Below are 20,607 nucleotides of genomic sequence, written 5' to 3'. Positions count from 1 at the left end.
AAAAACAAAAACAAAAAACAAAAAAACATTTCATTCAGATAGTTGACAAATAGGTTACAAATTTAATTTTAACAATGTCACAGATACTGCAACTTAAAAAAAAAAGTCATCAAATTTGAAAACCTGAGCACAAGAACAAGTGATTTCTCCCCAGATGAAATGGTGTATCTTAATACCATCATTTGCCATAACTAAAAAAAAAAAAAAAAGAAAAAATGAACTGAGCCTACAAGTACAATTGCTTAATAACTGCAATGCACAGAACAAGCTTTTAAAAAAGTAAAAATAAACACATTAGACGCTGTTAGGGTAATCCGTTGTGTACCACTGTGAATGAAATCCTTTGCTCACACCGAAATCCAAACACAGGGGCAGAGTGGTGCTTCAGATGAAAGTTGATTTTATTTTTCAATGTGTCATACCGCCTGCTTCAGCGGAAAGGGGCGGGGGGGGGGGGGGGAGAGAAAACTCTCTCAGCAACTATTTCTGGGATTTCTTTAAAGGAGTGGGAGGGCACAGCGCCTGCTCCTCTTTCAGCATTGATTTTCTACACAATTTGCGATACGGTTTGTCTCAGAAGTGCTGTTTGGCAGTCCTGATAATTTCGTGTGTTTTCAAACTTAACCCACCCAGGCTACACAGTTCAGTATTTTCAGCTCCTTTCATTTTCTTTTCCCTTTAATTATAGAAGTCTCTATTCCCTTTTCTGTGGTCCAAGAAAGATAGTAAATGCTGCTATTTGTAGACCGAACATGCATTTGTTTTTCTCAGGACGATTCCAATACTTTCCCATCCACCCTTCTCCCCCCCCCCTCCCCGCCCCCACCCAAACAACGTCGTGATTGACAATCAGGCTAGGCAACACTCCCAGGCTACACAACTTTTTGGACCCTCACGGTTCCTTTGACTCAGGGGGTGGATGTGGCACACGCCGGGACGGGGGGTTGGATATAAACGGCAAGTAAACACTCTAATTTTAAACTTGCACTGGAAAGCACTTTCACAATGGGCGGACAAATCGCTCTCCGTGTCTCCCAGCGCACTCGCCAGGGCCCCTCCGCCGCCGGGGCTCAGAGGTCCCGGGTCTTCCCGGGTGCCGGGGTGGGGTGGTGGGGAGTGGGGTGGGGCGGGGGGGGGGGGGGGGAAGCCAGCGTCGGGGAGGTGGCGGGCCGAAGCGAAAACTTCCAGCGGCCGACACAAGCTCGGGGGAAGCGGCGATCGTCCCCTGCCGCGCGGCGAGCGGAAGGAAGGTGAGCCCGGGGCGCGCGCGCGCGCGCGCGGGGCGCCGGGGAGCGGGAGAGCGGGGCGGAGCCGGCGCGGGGGGCGCGCGGGGCGCGGAGGAGAAGGAAGGAGGAGGAGGAGGAGGAGGAGGAGGAGAGGAGGCGGCGCGGAGCCGCGCGGCACTTGTCCTGTAATCGATTGCCGAGCGCGCCGAGCGAGCCAGCGAGCGAGCGAGCGAGCGGCCGAGCGCGCAGACACGCGCCCCCGCCCCTCCCGCCCGCCCGCCCGCCCGCGCGCGCGCGCGCCGCGCCCGCTCGGTTCGCTCGCTCGCTCGCCGGCTCGCCGGCTTTCACCGACCCGGGCGCTCGCACACGCAACCTTCCCCCCCCCCCCCCCCCCCCCCCCCCCCCCCCCCCCCCCGCCCCCCCCCCCCCAGCCCCCAACTCCAACCCCAGTCCGTGCACGCGCGCCCCCGCCAGCCCGCGCGTCCCCGTCCCCGTCCCCGTCTCCCGTCCCCGCCGCCGCCGCCGCCGCCGCCTGCCCTCCGCCCGCGGGCGTCTGCGCGAGCCCGGGGCCGGCGGGGAGGGAGATGTGCTCGGGCTCCGCCGGATCGGTTTCTCGGGGGTTTTGACCAGCTGTCCCGGGCTAACCCTGCCCTCGCTGAAGATGGAGGAAGTAAAAACAGGATTACCCTTAGCTACAGAATTCCACTGCCTTAGTTTCCACCACCCACTGCAGTGCACAAACACACGTTAGGCACAAGGAGAGAAAAGAGAGAGAGGGAGAGGACACACTAACAGTAAACACAAACAAAAGGGTGATGGGATTATTTTACTGCATGCACGGCTGAGGTAAAATCTCCGCTTGGCTTTTTTTTTTTTTCCTTTTTTTTTTTTTTTTTTTTTTTTTGCGTGGGGAAGAACAAGCTCTTGTTTTATTTGTCTTCTGATTCATAGATGATATATCAATTCGTGTATGGTTTGCAAAGTGGGGGGGGGAGTGTTTTCAAAGTTAAGTGTAATTATATGGGATCTTGTTTGGCCGTGTGGGTGGTGAATCGAATGACTTGTTGCTGTTAACCAGGGATAATAATAATATAGGCGCTTTTCTTTGGGGAGGGACGGGTCGTGGCTCTGATGAGGGGGGAGGTAACGATTTCTGGTAAAGGACGCTCAGGGAATCTGGTTGAAGATGATGTCCTTAATGTATGGCCCCCCTCCTTGTAATCTGCTTCTGGGATGTTAATGGATTAATCAGTTCTCATCTCTATAGCTGTCATGGATTTGGACTTGTTTTTTTTGCTTTGTTTTTAACTTGAATTCCCAAGAAGAAAGATTGGATAGCCTGGCGTAAATTGCAGCTGTCTAGATACAAGGTGTTATCCTGTTGAGATTGGAAACAACAAAACAAACAAAAATAACAACAACAACAACAAAACCACTCTAATGTGACACATGTATTAAAGCAGCAGTTAAATCGCTTTGACAGGTTCTGGTATGGGCGAGAGAGATGGAATGAAGATTTAATTTCTTTTTCTTTTCTTTTCTTTTTTTTCTGTTTTGCCAGAGGCCACAAAACAGTCCTGTGAAGTTGGCCTAGGTTCCTTGCTGGGTTCTGCCTGACTGTCCCTCCCCTCGTTTTCCCCCCCCTCCCCTTTTTTTCTTTCAGTTTTCTCGTCTTAGCTTTTGGTCGATTCTTAAGGAACCGGTGGATCAAGTTTTTTCTCTTCTTGTTAATCGCATTGCTGTAGCACTGACTGACCTCTCTCTCTCTCTCCCTCTCTCCCTCCCTCTCTCTCTCTCTTTTTTTTCCTCTTTCCTGAAAGTACGTGGTGCCATTCCTGAGTGACTTTTCCTACTAGACCCTCCCAAAGGGACGAGGGGGCGGGGGCGGGGGGAGGAGGAGGACGAAGAGAGGAGGAGGAGGAGGAGAAGGAGGAGGAGGAGGTTGGGGGGGAGTGTTCCCTTCTCTCTCATTTCTTGGTTTTGTTTATCAGCCGATCTGTTTGCTGGATTCAGGCTTGGAATGACCCACCTGTAAAGTGCTTCCCTCCTCCTCGCCTTGAACTCTGCAGGGGGCTTGGCCTGGAGGGGGCCAGGGAGGGGAAGGGGGGGGGGACACAAAAAACTTCTTTCTTTCTTTCTCCGTTTCTCTTCAGCCCGACATTGTCACCTTCCTCTTGGAGGGGTTAGAAGAAGCTGGGATCTCCCGACAGAGCTGGAAATGGTGATGAATGTTTTTTAATCAAAGGACAATTTCTTTTGTATGTACATTTCGTTTCTCTTGATCTTTTTCTTTCTTTTCCTTCTCTGAGGGTTTAGTAACCAGTTCACTGATGGGGCAGACTTCTTTTGCTTCTAACTGACGCTTCTTTTCAGTATGTGTGTTAAATGTGTACATTTTTAAAGAGATAGACTCATCTGTAAGATCTCCGTAGAAACTGCTCCCCTTTTTAAACTTTACGGATCCCTTTCTTTAAAGCCTTATGTAATCATAATTGAAAGAATTTGATAAGAGTAGAGCAGGTCGGGATTTAACTGCTATGTAGTTTGCTGAGGTGAGAATTTGATCTGATTATTCCATAAAGAAAGAAAGAAAAGTTTTTTGGGGGGTGGGGGGGGAGGGAGGCTGGTGGTGAAGTGGGGGGGGGGGGGGGAGGGAGAAGGGAAGTGGTTTTGGAGACAAGAAGTGAAAGCTGCCTGTTTTCCAGTAAGTAATGGAGAAATTCCAGGAGCCAGGGCTAAATATACTTGGCGATCAATACAGAAATGGCTCATTGTGAATAATTTAGCTGCTGCTGCTGTGAGAGTTTTGAAACTAAAGGCAAAAAGGACCAGGGCCAAAGGAAAAAAAAAATAAGTAAAAAAATCTTTTCAGCTCTTGTCAATTCTTTAACTTTTCCCCTCAAAAGAATACAGTTAGATTATCGATCTTTTCATTATGGAATCAAAGCTAGGGGGTGTCGTCCCTTGCAATTTACTTTTGTTTCTGGGGATTAAGTTCTGTTGTGTGTTATTGGTGCATGAAAACCATTCCCTGGTACTTGGGTCGAAAATGATCCCCTCGTGCACAGGCAGAAAGTTTCTGAAATGTTGGAAAATCCGAATGTCTTAAGTAGGCTTGGCATTTTGTCTCCAGCCATAGTCTGGCAGGAAATTAAGGGGTACGTTTAACAGGTGCTTACACAGAATTTGGGGTAGGCTAAAATGTCAATACAAGCCGGAGAGTTGGCCAACTGCTGCCAAAGTCTTCAAGATGCAGTTTAGCACTCAGTATTTTTGTTTTGTTTTGTTTTCTTAAAGTTTGTTTGCTCTCCCCTCCCTATTAGAACATGATGAACCAACTCGCAACAATTGTGAATAGAGCTGTCTGTATACTAGGGAAGTCCTCAAACGATAGTGTGATTGTGGGAAGGAGCGAATGGTCAAATACTTAGATGGCAGTTAGAAGTTGGCGAATTCGAGGTATACCCCCTCTGCATTTTCTTTCTTTCTTTCTTTCTTTTTTTTTCTGATAAAACAGGTAACTTTTGAGTAAGAGCGTCCTTCTTTGCTTGCTACAGCCCATCTCACACAGCACACTTATCTTCCCTATCCTATCTCCAGCAGGGATCAGATCATTTGCAGAGAGTTCAGTGACTGGCAAATGAGCACACACAGTACACTGTAGCATGTTTCTTGGGCACAGGTTGCAGGAGCAACATGGACTAGCTGCTTAGGGCTTCCAATAAGTTAAGAATTTCCTGGCAGATACCTGGAGGCATCCTTGGGTTAAGGTGGGTAATCTTTTTTTTTACAGCACTGCACTTTGACTATGGAAACAGAGGCTATTGATGGCTACTTAACATGTGAGTACTCATTCCCATTCATTTGCGGGGTGGGGGGGTGGGGGGTGGGAATAAAGTTAGCTTCCCGGCTACCTGCATGTGAATTCCTGAGCCTTGAGTTTTTAGGACTCTGTGGTTTTATTTGCCAGTCACCATTTTACCTTTTAAATGAACATGAGGAAGGATTAACAGAAGCAAGATATAAGAAGGAGGACATAGAAACATACTCATTTGATAAAGGGCATTATTTAGTCTTTGTAGCTTACAGATCTTGAGTTTTCTAGTTGATTGTTTTCCCCACTTAGTTTGAATTTAGAATACATCCGGTCACAGATAGTGTGATGTGTACTAAAGATTTACTGCTAGGTGACCTAATTTTCCAGACACATAGTATGAAAGAATTAGCTTCTTAAGTTGACTTTTGTTTTTGCTTTTTTTTTAAAGCAAGCTCTGTTTGAGCCATCCAGCTAACATTTTAGGAAATGTTCACTTTAAGTACTCTATATTGAAGAATTAAATTAGATTATTAAAAAAAACATACTGTTTTCACTAGAACTATTTTGGATCTCAAATGCTTCCTATTCCCATTGACCTGTAAGAGTGTTTTATGATAATAAAGTTTGTTCATTTTTTTTTTTTACTATGGGCTAGTTTTTTTTTTTGTTTCATTCATTTACTATGTGTTTTATTTCTTTATAGTTTCTCCTAAAAGTAAAGCATGTTTCTTAAGCATTCAGTTTCTGCATGCCCTTTGAATGTGAGGCAGTCCGAGTAATTAGATGTTTTATGACGAAGAACAGAAACTAAAAGATTTTATTTTTTAAAAGCAGGTGACAATGAGCTTTCACCCGAAGGGGGAGCACGCCAGTATGGCCATTGACCTCACCTCAAGCACACCCAATGGACAGCACGCCTCCCCAAGTCACATGACAAGCAGTAAGTCTTCATTTTATGTTTTTTTTTTTTTTAATTCTCAAGTGAGAGAGATTTGAACTTGTCAGGTCTGTGGGGTCTACTCACTCTGTGGTGTAGCGACTGCTGTAGCTTTTGCTGAGGGAAGAGCAACCCAGATTTATTTCCGTTCATAAACCATGAGCCTACTTACTAGTCTGAACTATCCCAAGGTGGCATTTGCGAGCTGGTGCTTACCTGTGCCAGGTAAGAAGTGTTAGGATTTGCTGACTATTGTTTCGACTTGAAGGTTCACACCTAGATTTGTTGTTGCTTGATAAAACATCGTGGAAATGTGTCGTTTCCAAAGGCTTCTTCGTAGTTATTAAAAAAAAAAAAGTAGAAATTTTGTTGCCTTGGTATGAAGCTAAAACATCAGTGGTAGGATTGAAGTATTGCTTGCTTTTTCAAAACAGAGGAGGCAGTGTGTGAAAGTGTAAAAGAGTCAGAAGTGAGATGTCATTGACAATTTGTGGCACTCATTCACATCCATTTCTTTAACAAAGACGAAAGCAGTTTGTTTTAGATTGTCCAGACAAGAAGTAAGACTATTTGGAAGCATGTTTTGGACTTGCAGGCATGGCAGTTTTTGGCTCTTTTGGTGTTTCTGATATGGAATGTAATATATACGTTGTTGAGGGGTACCAAAAAGGCAATTGGCCTGCTGTGAGTGTTTGATGCTTTTATTTGTTAAGATTGTAGTTGGTCCTCTTAATTAAAATGTCTTATCAGATTAGTTAATTAAGTGCAAATGGTCTACCCCTCCTACTCAGAACAACTCGAGATGTTTGGGTATATATTATGGTCTTAAGTAGAAAGGGCATGGCTTATATTAAGTTTAGTTTAATTTACAACTTTTCTGCTTGGGTGATAGGTGAAGGAGACTATCTTTTCCTTTTTGGAGATTTAATAATCAAATAACCTAGTTAATTATAAGAATATTAAGTCGATTCTGGTTATCTGAAGTTCTCCTTTCTCGTTCTCTCTTCTATGCTGACTTAAGTTACTTGAAAGCTGTAAACTTTATAATTGGTGAAGACCTCTGAATTCTAAGCAAAGGTTTATCAATTACCCTTAAATACATTTTTCACTTCATTACCTTCAAATGATTTTGGCTATTGACTTGAAATTGTGATTGAACTCTTTGACTTTATTTCATTTAAAAGTTTTCTTTCTTTTATGAATGAGGAAAACTTATTCAAAAAAATTTCATTCTTGAGGCGGGCTTTGAAATCCCTCTATGATGTAGAAAGGAAAAAGTAATGATGTTGTTGAGTGATTCATGCTGAATTATATTGTTACTTCTCTTTTGATGGATCTTGTAGCACTTTTTTTTATGCTTATTGATTTGAGAAAAGTTATATTACTGTAACAGTATATAGAGATCTTGCACTTTAATATTTAATGTTATTAGTACCTTGGTAGAAAATGTTTTTATTTGTTAGAAACAACTTTTTCATAAAAATCTCTCGTAGGTTAAATTAGATTTACAAGGAGTTTCTATTGTATTCTAGTTGATCTTTAGCTATTGTTAAAAACATTGAGTATGTAAAATAGAAAGTAGCTGTTGATCAGACTAACCTGTCATCCTGGTCACAACCAGAAAATTAGTAAGAAATATTTGCTTAGTTGACCCTTCGTGGTCTGCTTTTCTGACTGCTTCATTCAAAAAGGCATTTCCCTTCTTTTTAAAAAATAAACATTGCAAAGTAAGGAAATGATTAATTTGGACAAATAAGAATTGCATTTTTTTCCAAACTTTGAGCTTTTCTCACCCAGCAACAGTAAACGTCAGTTTGGTAATTTTGTGGTTTTTTTTTTTTTTTTTAATTTATTAGCCTATGGCAATTCCATGTTAATACAGTTTTTGGCTAAGCTCTCCGTGTTTTTAGAGTTGCTGGTTAAATATTTTGGCTCTCACTTCAGAGCTGTCTGTTGCATCCTTTATGTAGCCTCTATTTACAGTATCTAGGTTACCCACTTAGGTGTTAGATGGAGAAGATACCCATTTTTCCTCTCTGTGAGATCCAGGAGAATATCAGCATTGTAGACTGCCAAAGCAAACAGACTTGGAGAAAGACTCTTGTCTGTTAATTAGAACAGACACCTAGAATCGGTCACTGGGATGTTTGAAACTTGGAATAAATTTTTGTATGTGGTGCCTGAAAATTCACTCCTATGTGAGATCACTTGTTTCTTTCTCCGTTGACACACGCCATTGACTTTGATAAATGAAAATAACATGTTCTCCGCATTAAAAGATATCTTCAAATATATTTCGTCCAAGTCCACTTCTTCCAAACATGGAATTAAAGTTTGGACTGGAAGTATTAAAACTAGAAGTCAGTGTGCAAACTTTTCTGATAAGATAAGATAGTGTCTAGTAAGTGGAAAAGAGGGATTGTATGTGTGACGGGGTGGGGGGGGGGAAGGATTCTATTTAAGTAGCATAAAGAAGAAGAAGAAAAAAAAAAACCAATCCATGATCTTTCATAAACTAGCATCCTGCCCCATAGCACCAGTAAGGTATGATAGCCCATTTACTCTGCCTTCAGGAAAGGGGTCAGTGTCATTATAAGTAAGATACTGATCATCAGTTTAGTGGCCTCAGTGACTGTTCTAAGATGAAGGGCATCTGTACACCGGGGTGTCAGCTATGGCATAAAAACAATGACAGCAGCCATCGTTATTTGACAGTACAGGATTAGAGCAGGGACGACTTGGGAGCGAAGGAGAAATGTTATAATGCCTGACAGTTCAGGGTTTTAAAATCACGAATAAGATAACCTTCAAGGAAGTAACAGATATTAGTGATCCAGACGTCTTATAATGATCCCTTCCTGTGTTTTAGAGTGATTTTTCGCAGAACACGTTAGACTTTTTCTTCTAGAATAAAGATCTCTTTGATACGAGTGTGGACATTGTTGCCTGAGATCATTAGTGTCCATGTTGAGTTTGCTGACCATCTTCGGTGTCAAGGATGACAGTATGTGCCTTGATGGCTACTGGAAATACACAGTGTTAAGTGGCTTTAGAAATAGAATCTGGAAGTTAAGAATCTGAAATAGACAACTCAGACAGAATGATATAAAAATAATCTGTATTGTGTTTTGGCCCGTGAGATGAAACTTACCTTGTGATTCAGTCTGTTTCTGGGTTAGCTTGCTCCTAATTCTTGTGTCCTTGCCAGAGTATCAGTTTCAAACTATTCTATACTTACGACTGTCTGTTTTTAACATTTCATTAAAAAATATAGCTACTAATTAATTTATGTGTGTGTATGTGCACATGCCATGGCGTGCATTGCAAGGCCATAGAAGAGTGGGTTGGAGTCAATTCTTCCCTTCCATTGTGTGGATCGTGGCTATCGATCTCAGGCCACCAGCCTTGGCAGCAAGCTTTTTTGCCCCCTGAACCATCTCATTAGTCTTTGAACAATTTTTGAGGCTCAAAATTCATATTTTTTTTTTCTTACATCTACTTTTAGGCCAATAGATGCATTTTCGGAGCAGGTTATACCTTAAATAATATGGAAATACAGCGTGGCTTAAACTTTGTTTCTATTACTTTAAAGCTCAGCCATGCAGTCACTACTGCTGATCAGCTTGATGACCAGGTGGCATGTATGGAATCGGAAGAAGTAGTAATTCTAGTTTTAGGGCTCTCACCAATAATCAGGTCAGGGAATCTGGTTTATTCTTTTCATAGCGCTTTACATTCCTTCTTTTCATAGCTAGTTTCCGTTTTTAGAACACAGTGAGGCAGGACGTGTATTCCGAGTTCTATTTCTCACATGTGAAAATTGAGGCTGGAAGAAACCAGTTGACCTCTCGAGCCACTGAAGGAAGACGAAATTCTCAGAGTGGGGGGGGGGGGGCGGTATTATCTTGAGGGTTGGTTGGCCAACTCTTGTCTGTGATGGTGTCTGCCGTGTCCAATGTTGACCCATGTTTTAGTGACTCCCCCAAAAACAACCCCCCCCCAGCATTTTAGAAGTAGAGGAATATTGGTATGAAGATGGAGAGATGTCAGTGTTCTTGTCAAGCTGCCCTCCAATGTGATTTGTATAAGATAGCTTATTATGGGATTCCCTGGCTCTCTGAGTTGTCTTCTGCAGCTTAGTTTGGCAGTCATCCTTGGGTGCATTTCCATAGGTCACACCCTCATGTAACACCAGCTGAGCTGGATGTAAAGCCTAGCTGTTTGGACTCATAGCAGTGAAGTTGTGTGCGTGTGTGTGTGTGTGTGTGTGTGTGTGTGTGTGTGTGTGTGTGTGTGCAGGTGTATATATTGACATTTAGTTCTCAGTTGCTAGAAAATTTAAAACAACAACAAAGAGCTCCGACGTAATGTCTTGACAGCTATCAGAGATAAGTGTCATCACTGTATCAAAAGGAGAAAAAAAAAGGAAAAAAAGTTAAAAAGGAAACAAGTGTTAGCATATGTTTGCAGGTAATTAAGAGCAAAAACCATTGTGTTCCTTCCTCTGCGCCTCATTCCAGCCTGGCTACTCCATTTCTTTCTTTCTTTCTTTCTTTCTTTCTTTCTTTCTTTCTTTCTTTCTTTCTTTCTTTCTTTCTTTCTTTCTTTTTTTTTTTTTAAGGCTGCTTAGAGCTGAGCATTAAGGTCTTTCTTGGGGAAACAAGGCAGCTTTCTGTAGAAAGGTTATGCATCTGTTGAACCCTGTCTCTCCTCCTTGAAGGACTTTTTTCTCTTTTTAAAAGTAACATGATTGATAAGTTCACCGGGAATCTTCCTGTAAGCCATCATGCAGGAGGATACCAGGAGCCAATGCTTCTCTTCCCTTTTGATACACTGATATATTTTGAATATTGATGTATTTTGATCTTACGATATTATAGAAAATAAGTATCCCCGTCCAAAAAATGAAGCAAAATACATTGCTTTTTTAAAAACTTTTTCGTATTTTATATATGTATATGTACATTGGTCTGATAGTATTTCCCCTTTGTGAATAGAGACTCAGAATATCTCTCCTTTGAAACTGATAAAGAATATTTAGGAGTATTTATGAATTCCCTTTTCCTTACGATCCTTATCACTGCTGGATTGGGTGGAGGTAGACTTGTATACGTTATTGTGGGTACACCAGGTGCTCTGATGATGTGAGAAATGCTTTCCATATTCTTTTCTTGGTCTTCACACTAACTCTGTGAGGAGGGGAAAGAATTTCTGTACTTGATAACATAAAGCTGAACATCAAAAGGTGTGTGAGCATTCACTGACTTATGCTAGAATGCTTGTTTTCCTAATAACCTACTAACTTCCCCTAACTTGAGTGCGAAGTACGGCATTTCACATCACCTCTCTGAGCTCCAATTTCTCACCTGGAACTTGGGGCTGACTAAAACCGACCCTACTTTGCTGTTGTGATATTTAGATGAGGTAATATATGGAAACTGCTCAGCACAACTCCTAACACATGGTTGGATCTGATGAATGGTCACTGAGATTGTTGCTCAGGAGAGTCAAGCTATTTATTTATTTTTTTTATGTACAAATGACTCACAAGGAAAAGGCATTGTCTTCAGATCCAGATCTGTTTGAAATCTGGGCCTTTTGCTCTGGCTGTTTATTGCATGGGGCCACAGAAGAGAGGCAGCATTTCTGATAATTTAGTCTAAAAATTGAAGAAAATTATCCATTACTTGGTGCATCTATGAAGTGTTTGGCTAGAAAGTAGTGGAGTTGGCCTATGTATTGGATTTTTTTCTTTTAGTGGTTTCAGTGTTCATAAGTAAAGGTTTTTCGTTTTGGTATATGTAGAGGTCTTTGTTTATCATTGTGCTCCAGAGAAACCAGTCATTAAGACAGCAAACAGAAAGTCCTAATGGAGTTTTCTATCCATGTTAACCATCAGTGCTTTCCTGGAGTCTCCATCTAAACCTTAGTCTCATTGAATGCTTCTGAATTCAGTATGATAAATTTTTCTATAAAAATGTATTTTATTTATGAGTATGTCTATATGGGGATAATTGTGCCCACGTTCAGGTGACTACGGAGTACAGAAGAGAGTGCCAGGTTCCCAGGAGTGGAATTACAGGTGGTAATGGGTTCTGGGAACCAAATTCAGATCCTCTGCTAGAGCAGTATATGTTCTTAACCACTGAGCCATCTCTCTATCCCAGAGTGCCATAAATTCTTTTTTGGTTTTTCGAGATAGGGTTTCTCTATGTAGCTTTGCGCCTGTCCTGGAACTCACTTGGTAGCCCAGGCTGGCCTCGAACTCACAGAGATCCGCCTAGCTCTGCCTCCCGAGTGCTGGGATTAAAGGCGTGCGCCACCACCGCCTGGCCAAATTCTTAACTCGTAATCACTTTGTCCTCCACTTTGTACATTTTTGGTGTGATAGTTTAATTATCTGACGTCAATTAAAAGTATGATTATTAGTCTTAGACAGTTGACATTTTGCTTTATTATTCTAGTAGATTAAATCAATAAATATTTGCCTGCTGTTCTCTATAAGGTGAGGTGAATAGAGAGGTCTCCTGTTTTTCTCCTGCAGGAGATAGACAGCTTATACTCAGTATCATGTTGTAGTAAGATGAGTCTTGATTGTAGGTGAGAAGTCATACGATTTAAGAGGGAATTTTCTAGAGAGAAGCTGTTTTAGCTGACATGTAGTAAGTATAAAGGACTTGAGGAAGAAGTGAAAGACTTTCATTAAATGGTTACTCCCAGCAAGGGGTGAGAAATAACATATAGCATTCTGGGAACGAGAAATGAGCAGGTTGGTATTTCTGGAGTGTAAAGTTGGCCTGTAGGAATTTAAAGTCAAGAGATGGCTCTGGAGAGGTAATCAAAGTAGGATACTGGGGTATCTTGTATGACAGGAAACCTGGCTTTAACTTTTAGTGGAGTCCAGGGTGCTAACAAAGCAGGTGACTTCGGTGTTTCTGATTGACGTGGGTTTTAGTGGCTGTAACATGGCGGGCAGGGGCACGGGCTGTGGATAGCCTGTCGGGGCATCTCTATCAGGCTGCTGTAATGATTAAGTGACAAGCCATGAGAGCTAGCGGTCATGAGATGAAGAGGGAGAGAAGAAAGAAGGATGTGGGTCGCATTTTAAAGGGGGCATGACTTGGACAGTAGCGTTTAGGAGATGGGAAGTTGATCACGGTCCTTAAGTTCCTGGTTAGATTGGGGTGTGTCCTGTCTGTCAGCAAAGACAGGGACTACTTAGAGCTAAGTTATTGGAAAAAAAATTTCCCCAAATTGAATTTGGGAGGTGAGAGCAGTTAATAGCGGGACAGGCTAGACTGAAGTATGAAGTCTTCGTCAGCGGCAATTATGCCTATTCACTCCACTGTTTCGCTGCTGTATTATTTTAACACTGGTGTTTCTAAAAAATACATTAGTCAGTAATTGTTAAAATTTTGATCAGTGGCCTTACTCCCTCAATTATCCCATTGAGTAAAAATTCTCTGTTAAAATGGACAAGCGCATGATTTTGTAAACTCTTTGCTTAACAGAATCTTTTTATTCTATTTTCAGAAGTTGAGTTAACTTATGGGATTGACTTACTGATTTTTAAATAAAATATCTGAGCCCTTTTCTTTAAAATTTTTGTGGTATATTTAGTATTATAAATTATAAATTATATATATATATATTATATATATATATATATTTTAAAGCTCCAAGCCAAATATGTGCCATAAATCCAAATGTTTATATTCTAATGAATTACATTTATTCAGTAACCTGTATCTTTCTTAATAAATAGGTAACTTATAATATATGACTAATTATTAGCTGAGTGCCAATCACTTCTGCATAGTCAAGGAATTTTAGCATTCTAATCCAGATTCTTTTTCAGAACTTTGAGATAAATATGTAGATATTATATGTATTTTTTTTTAAAAAAATGTATAATATTACCTAGGGAATAATGTGCTACTGCTAATACCTTAATTAACATACTTGTTTAAAAATATGTATTAGAGAATTTGATTTTAAAATTGGAATTTCCTAAGATGCCATATTCTATATGAATGTTAATAACCGGAACACCTGAGACTTCCTTTATGTAAGGAATTCAGAACTCTGTAAAATGAGTATTTAATTGGTCTAGCAAACACTTATTGAACACTTACTTTCTGTGATACATAGCTGATTTTAAGGAATGGAAAACGATGAGGGCTTTGGAAGAGGGCATCTCTAAGGGCTCCGGGGAATTGTTATTTCATTCCATAACATAGGGCCTGCACTCCCCTTGGCTCGATCAGATAATTTCTCTCTTGTGAACTGACCTACATGGGTGAGGAGTAAAGGTCACTGGGAGAGAGTTACAGATTCAAGTATTTAATGGCCCGGTGTATTCAGCCCCACCATAGAGAGAGCGCTGCTACCCCTTCGAGCTGAAGCTCTGCGATATGATTTCTTCTCCTTTAAGTGGTAGTGGATTTAGGCTGCCCAGCTCTGGTTTCAGTGAAAAGCTCCAAAATAACAACAGCAACAACAACAACAACAATTTCTTCTTCCTCCTCCTTCTCTTCTTCTTCTCCTGCCTTCCTCAGCTAACACAGCCAAATTCTATCTATTACCTACATTAATACATGTAATCAAGTTATAAGCAATACTTGCTGGCCTGGGATCTATTCATTTTCTTTAATGTGATTTATATCTGTCTTAAATTTGTTAAGTGTTGATTTTAAAACGTCACCCCATAAAGGCAATCTTACCTTGCCTGTAAAGGCTTCCTCAACTCCTATTGTAGTAAATTTCAACTTGGATTCACAGAAGCATTGACAGGTGAATGTGGGCAGCAGTTTAAGAGGCTTTACTGCTGTTTTAGGTGAAGATAAGAAAGAGCTCTGACACTTGGAAAAGTCGCCTCCAGTGAGCTCAAGATTGAAAGAACAAAACAAAAAGTATTAATTCCCTGGAACCAGTGACATAGTCTGACCATTGCAAATGAGATTCTCTCTCATAATTATAATACTTCATGTTAGCCATTATAAAAGATATTGTAAGTACTGAGTATAAATGACAGAATATTTATTTGTAAAGCATATATTTGTATCATGGGATCATGTGGTGATTGCAGAGAAGCAAGTCTGATATTTCTCCTGCTGTCATTGATGACCACGGTCACATTTTACCTGTCTCCCTAGTCCCCATATATGGTATGCCCTGTAGATGACCAGAAAACATTTATTGAATGAAATAACTATTAAGCATACCATATTGCATACCTATTTAAGATAGGTGCTTTTGACCAAGTCAAAGTAATTTGGAATTCTGATTTCTTAGATGTTAAATAACTTCAAAGCCTAACTTACCTGTGTCTTTCTAAGTATGTGTTTATTTTTATAATACCTCATTCTAAAATATTTGTCATCTTGAAGGCTATCCCCAAAAGATGATCTGTTAGAATCTACAGCTCTCTTGAAAGTTTCCTTGTACAATCATTTTCAGTGGGCCCGAGATAACGATGCTGTGAGTGCTTCCGTGAGGTATCATCGTCTTCAGTACTATTGTACAGTCTTTCCACAGAACATTTAGAGTTTACAGATTGAATTCCATATGTAATTTTGAAGGCAGCTCTCTGTCACTTATTTAAAGCTGTTTTTAGTAGCATGCACGAGATGAAATGCTTCAATTAACTTTTCTTGTGCACTGCAGATATTTTGAAGAGCATGTAATTAATCAGTGAAAAGTCACGTTCTAATAAATTAGCATTCATGGTGTCGACACCCTTGACATTTTTGTCATTACTCTCTTATTATCATTGAAGCTGTAGATCTCCTTACACCTGACTGTATCAGCTCTGCCTACTTCTTACTAAATGTAAGGCTTGGTAGTGTTTTGAAGGGCTGGGGGTACTACATTATTCCCTTTCAGTTGAATTAACACTGAGAATTTTCAGTTGAGTTCTGCAAAGGCATCATTTTTAAAAAAACTATACTGTATAGACATTTTCTACTGTGCCCATTCTCATAAGGTTTTGTGTTTTACATTTGTTATTTAAAATATACACATTTTAATGCATTATGTTTATATGCACAAATGGGTTTCCCTTATAAAATGTCTTACATATGATCTTTATTTAGACTTGGACAAATTTTTATCTTTTAGGAGGTCTGATATCACTTAAGTTTCAATACATTGATTACTGTTAATTTGAAAAATGGCATTTATGTAACTTATAAGGCTGAGAATTTGTTCAATTACTGAGTACAAAATAACCATCCCAAATACTTTATAAAGCATTGCTGAGATCACTTATTTGTCATCTGAAAATTGGAAAGTGGGCCTTTTAATAGAATTTGTAACTATTAAACAATAGATAAGTACCTAATCATTTGGGATAGTGTTTCAAAATTACACAGAGTAAAAATACTGATGAATATATTATTTTTAAATATAAAGTGAATTCTATTACGATGTTAAACTTTTGTAAAGTATTTGGAAACAGTAGTTGATTTTGCTTATACAGACTGAGGACTAGAAAAGAATACTGGTGTTTGCTGTGTATCTAAATTCTCAAAGCGTGAACTATATGACAGTCACCTGTCTCAAGTTTATGACCCAGTGACTATTCAGGTTCAGGATCTGGAGAACAGAACAAACTAAAAAATAGACCCTCTGTGTCTCAGCAACATGAAGTCAAAAGGTTGTTTTTATGCAGGTTACTGCAGTGAAGCTAATTCTGTATATGTGTTAATGAATTTGAGTGGCTTTAGTTGGAGTACTAATCAAGAAATCAGAGAGCCCATTAATGAATTAGATAACAGATCTCATTCCATTTTGTACAAGATAATGCTAGTTATGTTTTAAGCACATAGGTGAACAGGTGTATGAAACCACAACCAAGAGAAAACCTTGTGCCTTTTATGCCTTTCATGCATTTTTATGATTTGTAAGTGTGCAGACTGGCCTTTTTTTAAATTGTAAAGAGGTTTACATTCTTTGGAACGCTTATAAAGAACAAATGCATTTGCTACTTGTGCAATTAAAATAAAAAATAAATTAATTCAGTTAGCCATCTTTCAAAGAAATAAAATGCAGAGCTGTTCTATGAGAGAGCCGATTACAGCTGTGACCCAGGAGCTTGGCCTCGAATGGCAGTGTTATTATGCCCTCTGAAAATGGTCAAGTGCTGCTGAGGGTAAATACTGAAACCCGAGGGCACTTCTGTATGCAAATATTAGCCTCATATTTATTGAATACCGTTTTAATTGTCTGTAAATTCTTAATGGCTATACTGCTGTTAAAATTCCAGATAATATGCTGTACTCCTAAATGTAGGTGATATCCATTCACAGATTAAGATGTTATGCACTTAATAAAGGACATCAAGATGCTAAAATGATTTCTGGCAAAAACAAGGGAGAAATTGTAGCAGATAACAGAAAAAGAAATATGAGAAGAAGTTAAAAATTACACATAGATTTTCTGTTCTGTCTCATATAGAACAAACAAGTTTTCTTCCTTCCTTCCTTCCTTCCTTCCTTCCTTCCTTCCTTTCTTTCTTTCTTTCTTTCTTTCTCTTTCCTTTTGATTTTTTGAGACAGGGTTTCTCTGTGTAACATCTCTGGCTATCCAGGAACTTGCTTTGTAGATAAGCTGGCCTCGAACTCACAGAGATCAACCTGCCTCTGCCTCCTGAGTGCTGGGATTACAGGCGTGCACCACCACTGCCCGGCTACAAGTTTACTTTCTTATAGTAGCCTTATTATTCTCTTTTGCATACTCATTAGTTTATGACTCCATTGAGTGTTGCTTCATGGTTTTAAATTTCATTTTCTCTTTTCATTTTGTGTGTCTAGTGTGTAAGGGCACATGTGAAGCCTGAGGTCAACATTGTTGTCTTCCCCTATTGCCCTCTATCTGGTTTTGAGAGTAGGTCTCTCACTGAACCCAGAGATCACCCATTTGGCTAGACTGGCTGGCCAGTGAAGCTTTGGGATCTGCCCATGTCTGCATCCTTCAGAGCTAGGGTTACAGGTGCACGCTACCACTATTGGCTTTTTTTTTTTTTTTTTAAAGTGAGTTCTATGGAACTGAACTCAGGTCCTCATGCCTTCACCGCAAGCAGTTTACCCTCTGAGCCATGTCCCCAGTCCAAGTATTGCTGATATTTGATGTGAACATGTTTAGACAGAGACTGTTTTCAGTAAGATGACTGTGGTATACTATTAATGAGGTAGGACCAGTGCAATTTGTTGAGGCATTTGAAAAAGAAAAGGGGAAAAAAAAAGAACAGAGGTGTGAAATGATAGAAAAATCCAAGACAGATCAAGAAGGGTCAGAATGGCGAATTCCTAAGTGAGAGAAAAATCCACTCCACTGGAGTTGTAAAGTAAGAGCTAGTAGACAGTGAAATGACAAACGAAATAGAATCTGTTCCTCCTGTTCATTTTTCCTCAGAAAATGTAACCAAAAGAAAATCCGAATTTATCAGTCACTTAAGGAACGAACGTTCTTGCCTGAGTGAGGAATATGGCCCTAAGAGCGATTCTGTGGAAGGAGAATGGATAGGCATTGGATTCAGTGGGAAGAAACAGGCTTCTTCAGATACCTGGACGTGGAAAGTGGGAGGGTGGATGGTCGGGAAAACTAGCATCTTAAATGGTTGGCCTAAAGACACTGGCTGATAAGAGCAACGTCAAAGTTAAGGGTGCAGGGGTTGCCGATGGAGCCGTTGGTGGAGTGCTTGTCTAGTTGGCACAAGGCCCTGGTTCTGTGTCCAGGAGCACATAAATCGGGCGTGTAGCACATGTCTGTCTGTAATCTTAGCACTCAGGAAGGGGAATCAAGATCGGGAGTGCCGGGTGGTGGTGATGGTGGATCTCTGAGTTTGAGGCCAGCCTGGTCTACAGAGCTAATTCCAGAACAGCTAGGGAGGGCTACACAAGAAACCCTGTCTCAGAAACAAACAAACAAACAAACAACAAAAAAGATCAGGAGTACAAGGTCGTTCTTTGCTACATAACTAGCTGGAAGCCTGCCCAAGCTGTGTGTGTGTGTGTGTGTGTGTGTGTGTGTGTGTGTGTACGTGTGTGTGTGTGTGTGTGAGAGAGAGAGAGAGAGGGAGAGAATGAGAGTGTGTGTGTGTGTGTGTGTGTGTGTGTGTGTGTGTGTGTGTGTGTGTGAGAGAGAGAGAGAGAGAGAGAGAGAGAGAGAGAGAGAGAGAGAGAGGGAGGGAGAGAATGAGAGTGTGTGTGTGTGTGTGTGAGAGAGAGAGAGAGAGAGAGAGAGAGAGAGAGAGAGAGAGAGAGAGAGAGAGAGAGAGAGAATATACATAGCCAGCAGTTCCTACAGCAGATTATCTAACGAACTGGTACTTTGACCAGAGGCCACCTTGGTCACATTGATTGGCTTTATTTTTTTTCATAATGCTTTAATACTAATACTTTGCATATGAAATACCTAACTAGTGTATTCTCAAATGGTCAAGGATGCCTTAGACATTGGTCCTGTCCCTGCCATTTCCCTTCACTGCAGTGTGACAAGACTTTCTGTAGCTCACACTCCACCGAGGGTTCGGAATCCCCGTGTTGGCTTTTACCCATCGAAACATTTTTTCTGAAATGAACCCAGTGTTAATTCTTCAATAAAACTTTATGAGACACGAGCTGAAATTTATGTGTGTTATACTTTGTAAATTACTGTGAAAAAAAGGTTCATGAAACCTATAAATAATAAGGCCAATCTGAGTGTGGTGGTTCAGGGCTTCAACGCCAGCACTAGGGAGGCAGAGACACGTGGGTCTCTGTGAGTCTGAAGCCAGCCTGGTCTACAAAGTGAGTTCTAGGCTAGCCAGAGCTACATAGTATAAACAAAAAAGTCAAGGAATGTGCTGAACATGCTTAAGAAAACAATTTTTAAAGACTATTAGAAGTAATTACTGTATTTCTAAGATACACTCTGCAAAATGATTTTACAGCCTAAAGTATAATGTCCAGACTAAAATTAAGCCCGGGACTTAGTTCATCTCAGAAGAGTCTACAATTTTGGGATGGTACTTAAATACTTCGTTATTTGTCACTGAAGAATAATTAATTATATTTTTAAAATGATGGAATTGAGTGTGCTTTCCTCTTTCTCCTCCCTTGATTCTTACCAAATGTGGGTATCTGGACAGATCTTGGGGGATCTCAGCTTGATTTGTGAAATGCGGACATGAACTGGTGATAGTGGTAACAAGCATTAGAAACTATGTGTGCAGATTTTCTGGAGTGGTGGCTGGCATATGGTGAGTTAAACAGAATGATGGTTATTAATTGGTGGCTTATAACATTTGTAAGTTGAGAAAAGCTGAGTCAAGTCATAGCGGAGGACCCCACACCTCCGTTAAATTTATATTATTGTATTACTTAATGGTCTCCTATGAAAGAAAGGACTTTTGTTCTCTGCTTTTCACTAACATGTGTTTTTTTTCTTTTTTGGTTTTTCGAGACAGGGTTTCTCTGTGTAGCATTGCGCCTTTCCTGGCACTCACTTTGTAGACCAGGCTGGCCTCGAACTCACAGAGATCCGCCTGGCTCTGCCTCCCGAGTGCGAGTGCTGGGATTAAGGGTGTGTGCCACCACCACCTGGCAACATCATGTTTTTGAAGTAGCCTAAATCATTATCTGAGA

The 20,607-nt window shown here is 40.6% G+C and overlaps 1 protein-coding gene across 3 annotated transcripts in view; it reads left to right on the top strand.

The window, feature by feature from the left end:
- Positions 1–1,945: 1,945 nt before the first annotated feature.
- Ikzf2 (IKAROS family zinc finger 2) overlaps positions 1,946–20,607 on the top strand; it is a 154,290-nt gene continuing 135,628 nt past the window's right edge. For 2 of the 3 annotated variants that reach the window (XM_052749767.1, XM_052749765.1), the window contains exons 1-3: positions 1,946–2,072; positions 5,020–5,068; positions 5,878–5,983. In XM_052749767.1, the coding sequence (XP_052605727.1) occupies positions 5,884–5,983 (100 nt within the window). In that variant the 5' untranslated portion in view covers positions 1,946–2,072; positions 5,020–5,068; positions 5,878–5,883. Of the gene's footprint in view, positions 2,073–3,409; positions 3,485–5,019; positions 5,069–5,877; positions 5,984–20,607 lie in introns of those variants that run through there. The other variant, XM_052749766.1, reaches the window with a different exon arrangement.

Source organism: Peromyscus californicus, unplaced genomic scaffold, assembly GCF_007827085.1.
Source record: "Peromyscus californicus insignis strain IS unplaced genomic scaffold, ASM782708v3 Scaffold_21__1_contigs__length_65335640, whole genome shotgun sequence".
Lineage (NCBI taxonomy): Eukaryota > Metazoa > Chordata > Mammalia > Rodentia > Cricetidae > Peromyscus > Peromyscus californicus.
Note: the sequence above shows the minus strand (reverse complement) of the source record. Positions and strands in the feature narration are given on the sequence as shown.